We start from the raw sequence: 4482 nt of genomic DNA, 5'->3' as shown, positions 1-4482 counted from the left end.
ACTTCAGGGGAAGAATGTGGACTCTAGTGAAGTCATCTTTTCTACCTCTAAGATGGTTTTTGAACTCTGCTGCAAACTTGGTGGTATTACTGGAAAGGATGAACCCTAGGAAAAGGGAGTTATTGAAGAAATATTATGTAAATACAGAGCCAGATATAGAGCAATCGCAGAGGGGAACAAGGCACAGGATAGATGTGAATCTAATGTTTCAGATTCTTCTAAGGATATCAATGAAGATTTGGAGGATGTAAGTTCAGGTGAGATATTGAGACCCAATGGAGATGAAGATGAGCTAGAACGAAGGGAAGCCAACGGTACTAATAGGGACTAACTTTATATCTTGGAATATTCGAGGTCTAATTAACTCATATGAGAAGAAAATTGATGTCGGAGACATAATCAATGTTTATATATGCGCTATTTGTTATATTCAGGAAACAAAAATCAGTAACATGACTCAGTGGTTTGTGCGGAAATTCTGGTTTAACTCGGAGTTTGATTGGGCTTTTCTTCTGTCCCAAGCTGTAAATGGTAATAGTGGTGGTTTTCTAACTATCTAGGATACAACCAAGTTTGATAAGTTGGATATCAGGATGGGATACAACTCTATCTCAGTTTTCTTGAGATGTAAGGTTACAGGGTTTTCTTTTATTGTCACGAATATTTATTCTCCGTGTGATTACAATTTTAGGGAGGAGTTTTGGAGAGATGTTGCTGATATCAGGAATTGGAGGGATGTTGCGTGGTGCGTGATGGGATATTTTAACGCTGTCAGGTGTGATGCAGAGCGTAACAAAGGAGAAGATGATGTAAGGAATATGGGTTGAATTACAATGCAACTCATCTTGTATGCTATATCCTATGAATTCATATCAGGCTTTATTTCATGCAGACAAGGAATTATCCAAGGCAGATTTGAGTTTGTTTTTACTTTTAACAATGTAAATTTCTCAGTGTTCAGATTGGATGAGAAATTCTGGAAGTCATCATGTTCATCATCGACAATCTTTCATGTTGAAGTTTTAGGGGTACCTTATCAATTTTGGTCATCTAAAGTCATACATCAAATTGGTAAGTTATGTGGTGATATTTTGCTAATCGACCCTGCAACTCTCAAGCTGGAGGATTTGACTGCAATCAGGCTAAAGATCCGTAACAATAAAGGAATTAATTCCATTCCTAGAAGTGTGAGTATATTTTCAGATATGGGTGAATTTACAGCTCACATCTTCATTGCCGGAAACACAATATCCTCAAGATCTCGTTCGAATTTGAATTTCAGTCAATGGATATCTCCGAATTTGGTGGATCATCAGCACGAGAGGTGGAAGACTATAGCAAATTATGGTAACTCTATGGACTCATTAATTACAAAATATTTTCAGCCGTCTTCTACCGATATTTTTATAACGTCTCCAGCAAGGAAACTTTCAACAGATATCCGAAAAGTTCAAAATCAAGGATCCGGTAAGAGAAGGAAAAGACGACATAAGCCCAGGAAAAATAAAAAAAAATCCAACACAATATGGAAAAAGGTAGAGAAGATATCTTTATTATCCCGTGAAACTCCTGTGAGTATTGATGAAGCAACAGACATGGAGATTGATTTTACTTCTGCTTTCAAGATGAGTCTCGAAGCCCTTGAAGTTTCTGATATGTTATCTCCAGCAGATCCTAAACCTATCCATTCTAAACCTCCATACATGTACACTTATATCACTAAGAAAATCATAAAAAAAAAATTATTTCATCGACCCCATCCCAAGACCTATTTCCACCATCGTCTCTTTGCCAATCCTAAAACCAACACCCATACCCATTACCATTAACACACCCATCCTACAAACTCCTCCAGTAATTATCACCAATATTCCAGTCTCCCTGAAATCTGTTGTTACGTACTTCAAACCTTCAAATTCTAGTAGTAATATAAAGGTTCCAGCATACATTGTTAATAAGGTGCTGAGATTATTTGAGTTAGGTGTTCACTTAGGCATCACTTTTAATAATATGCCTAATCACTCAAAACGGTTTCTATATTCCAAAACTACTTCTCAGGGTCCGATACTTAAATCCTCTACTCCTGTTGTTTTACCAGCTCCCTCTTTAGTGAAAGATTTTGTAGTTCAATCCATTATCACACTAGACGGAACTAGAGAAGTCTCTGTGCATGAGCCCAAGGATAAGACAATGTCATTAAAAGGTCTTGAAGATACTTTTATTATGCTTCTAGTTGATGAAGACACTTCAGCTGCGTCACAATCCTCCACTCCTATTTATCCACCTGGATTTGAACCTGATATGGTGGAAATTATAGATGATGGTAGCTCAGAGCATGTCTCACAAACTCAGGAGGTCTATTCAAAAAGATACATTGCAGAATGTAGGCGTCTTGATATTACAGTTCAGGAAGCTAATACTTCTGGTGTCAAGTCTAAAAGATTGACAAAACAAAAAAAGGGATACGCGTGTGTTAAATGAGTCTCAAGATACTTTCATGGAATGTGAGGGGATTATGTTCGAATGATAGGAGGCTGATTGTAAAGAAAATGATTGGTCTTCTTCAAGCACTTATCGTAATCCTACAAGAAACAAAGATGATGCATTGTAGTGATCATGACATCCAACAAATTTGTGGACACTCAAATTTTGGATGGACTTTTCAACAGTCAGTTGGTAATTTCTAGTGGGATGATCATCTTATGGGATAAAGATTTTCTTGAGGTTAAAGAATCTTTAGTAGGTGATTATTCATTATCTATCTATTGTGTCAATAAGCATGATGGTTTTGTTTGGGTTCTTACCAATATTTATGGACCTAATAAACCTCATCAGAGGGCAGATTTTTGGGAGGAGTTGGATAACATCTGTGGATACTGGGATTTACCTTGGTGTTTGGGTGGAGATTTCAACACCATTAAGTGTTGTGATGAGAAGAAGAATTGTAATACAATCACCAAGAGTATGAAGGACTTTGCTGAATTCATCTCTCAACACAACCTTATTGATTTACCTTTAAAAGGAGATAGATATACTTGGTCTAATGGGCAGACCAATCCTGTAATGAGCAGACTTGATAGATTCCTCATTTCTCCTTCCTTTGAACTTCAATTCCCCTTGGCAACTCAACTTGCTAAAGATAGGCCAACATCAGATCACATTCCTATCCTCCTAGATATCTCTGATCCTTCATGGGGACCTAGTCCTTTCAGGTTTGAAATCATGTGGTTTTTGGAGAATGGTTTTTTGAAACTTTTAGAAGAATGGTGGTTGTCTTTTTCTTTTGCAGGTAGTCCAAGTACAATATTGTGGTTGAAATTGAAGGCTTTAAAGAAGAAGTTGAAGGTGTGGAATAGGGATACTTTTGGTCACACTAATACCAAACTCAAGCACTTACTGGAAGAGATACAGTTCTTTGATCTTTTGGCAGAAGACAACATCCTAGATGAATCTCAGTTGGCAGATAAACTTAATTCCAAGTCTGAGTTTGAGAAAGTTACTAAAATGTATGAACTAGCATGGAGGATAAAGTCCAAAAACAAATGGTTACAAGAAGGGGATAGAAATACTTCTTTTTTCATGCGTCAAGCCACTGCTAGAAGAATATATAACAGGATTAGACATCTATACATTGAGGGTGAATTGGTCTCTGACAGGTTCAAACTGCAAGAATATATTGTGAATTTCTACAAGGACTTGTTTGCTGAAGAAGAAGTTATCAGACCGGCTTTGGAAGGTATTACTTTTGACACTATCAATAACATTGAATCTGAAATATTAGATGCAAATTTCAATGAAGATGAAGTATTTCAGGCTATCAAAGACCTAGGACAAGACAAGGCACCAGGGCCTGATGGCTACCCTATCATGTTTTTCTCAAGGTGGTTGGAGTTTATTAAGGGGACATCATGAAGACTATTATGGAATTCTGTGAGTCTGGTAAGATCGATCCAAAGCATAATGCCACTTTTATTACATTAATACCCAAAAAGGATTATATTGAAACAGTGAAGGATTGTAGACCAATTAGTCTTCTTACCAGCATGTACAAGATAATTGCAAAGGTACTTGCCTCTAGAATGAAACTAGTTATGCCAAAGCTCATCTCTCCTGTTCAATGTGCCTACATTGAAGGTAGACAGATAATAGATGGCACTCTCATTGCTAATGAGTTGGTCGATTCAAGATTTAAATCTGGGCTTGCTGGTGTGTGTGATTTGAAAATTGACCTAGAGAAGGCCTTTGACAGAGTAAATTGGAAGTATTTGGAGGATATCTTACAGCAGATGGGGTTTAGTAGGAAATGGCGTAGTTGGTTGAAATTCTGTTATTCAACTGCATCCTTCTCGGTGTTAATAAATGGGTCCTCCTTTGGCTATTTTGGCAGTACTAGAGGTGTTAGGCAAGGCTGTCCACTTTCACCTTTGCTTTTTAATATTGCAATGGAAGGCTTCTCAAGGTATTTGGACAGAGCACAGGTTT

The 4482-nt window shown here is 37.3% G+C and overlaps 1 protein-coding gene across 1 annotated transcript; it reads left to right on the top strand.

Annotated features, from left to right (window-relative positions):
• Positions 1 to 2616: 2616 nt before the first annotated feature.
• LOC113274504 lies at positions 2617 to 3912 on the top strand. Its single transcript, XM_026523881.1, has one exon. It carries the CDS (start codon positions 2617 to 2619, stop codon positions 3910 to 3912), a length of 1296 nt encoding a protein of 431 aa, XP_026379666.1.
• Positions 3913 to 4482: the final 570 nt, after the last annotated feature.

The sequence above is a fragment of the Papaver somniferum genome, chromosome 1 (assembly GCF_003573695.1).
Source record: "Papaver somniferum cultivar HN1 chromosome 1, ASM357369v1, whole genome shotgun sequence".
Lineage (NCBI taxonomy): Eukaryota > Viridiplantae > Streptophyta > Magnoliopsida > Ranunculales > Papaveraceae > Papaver > Papaver somniferum.
The sequence above is the reverse complement of the archived record's forward strand: the minus strand, read 5'-3'. Positions and strand labels throughout refer to the sequence as shown.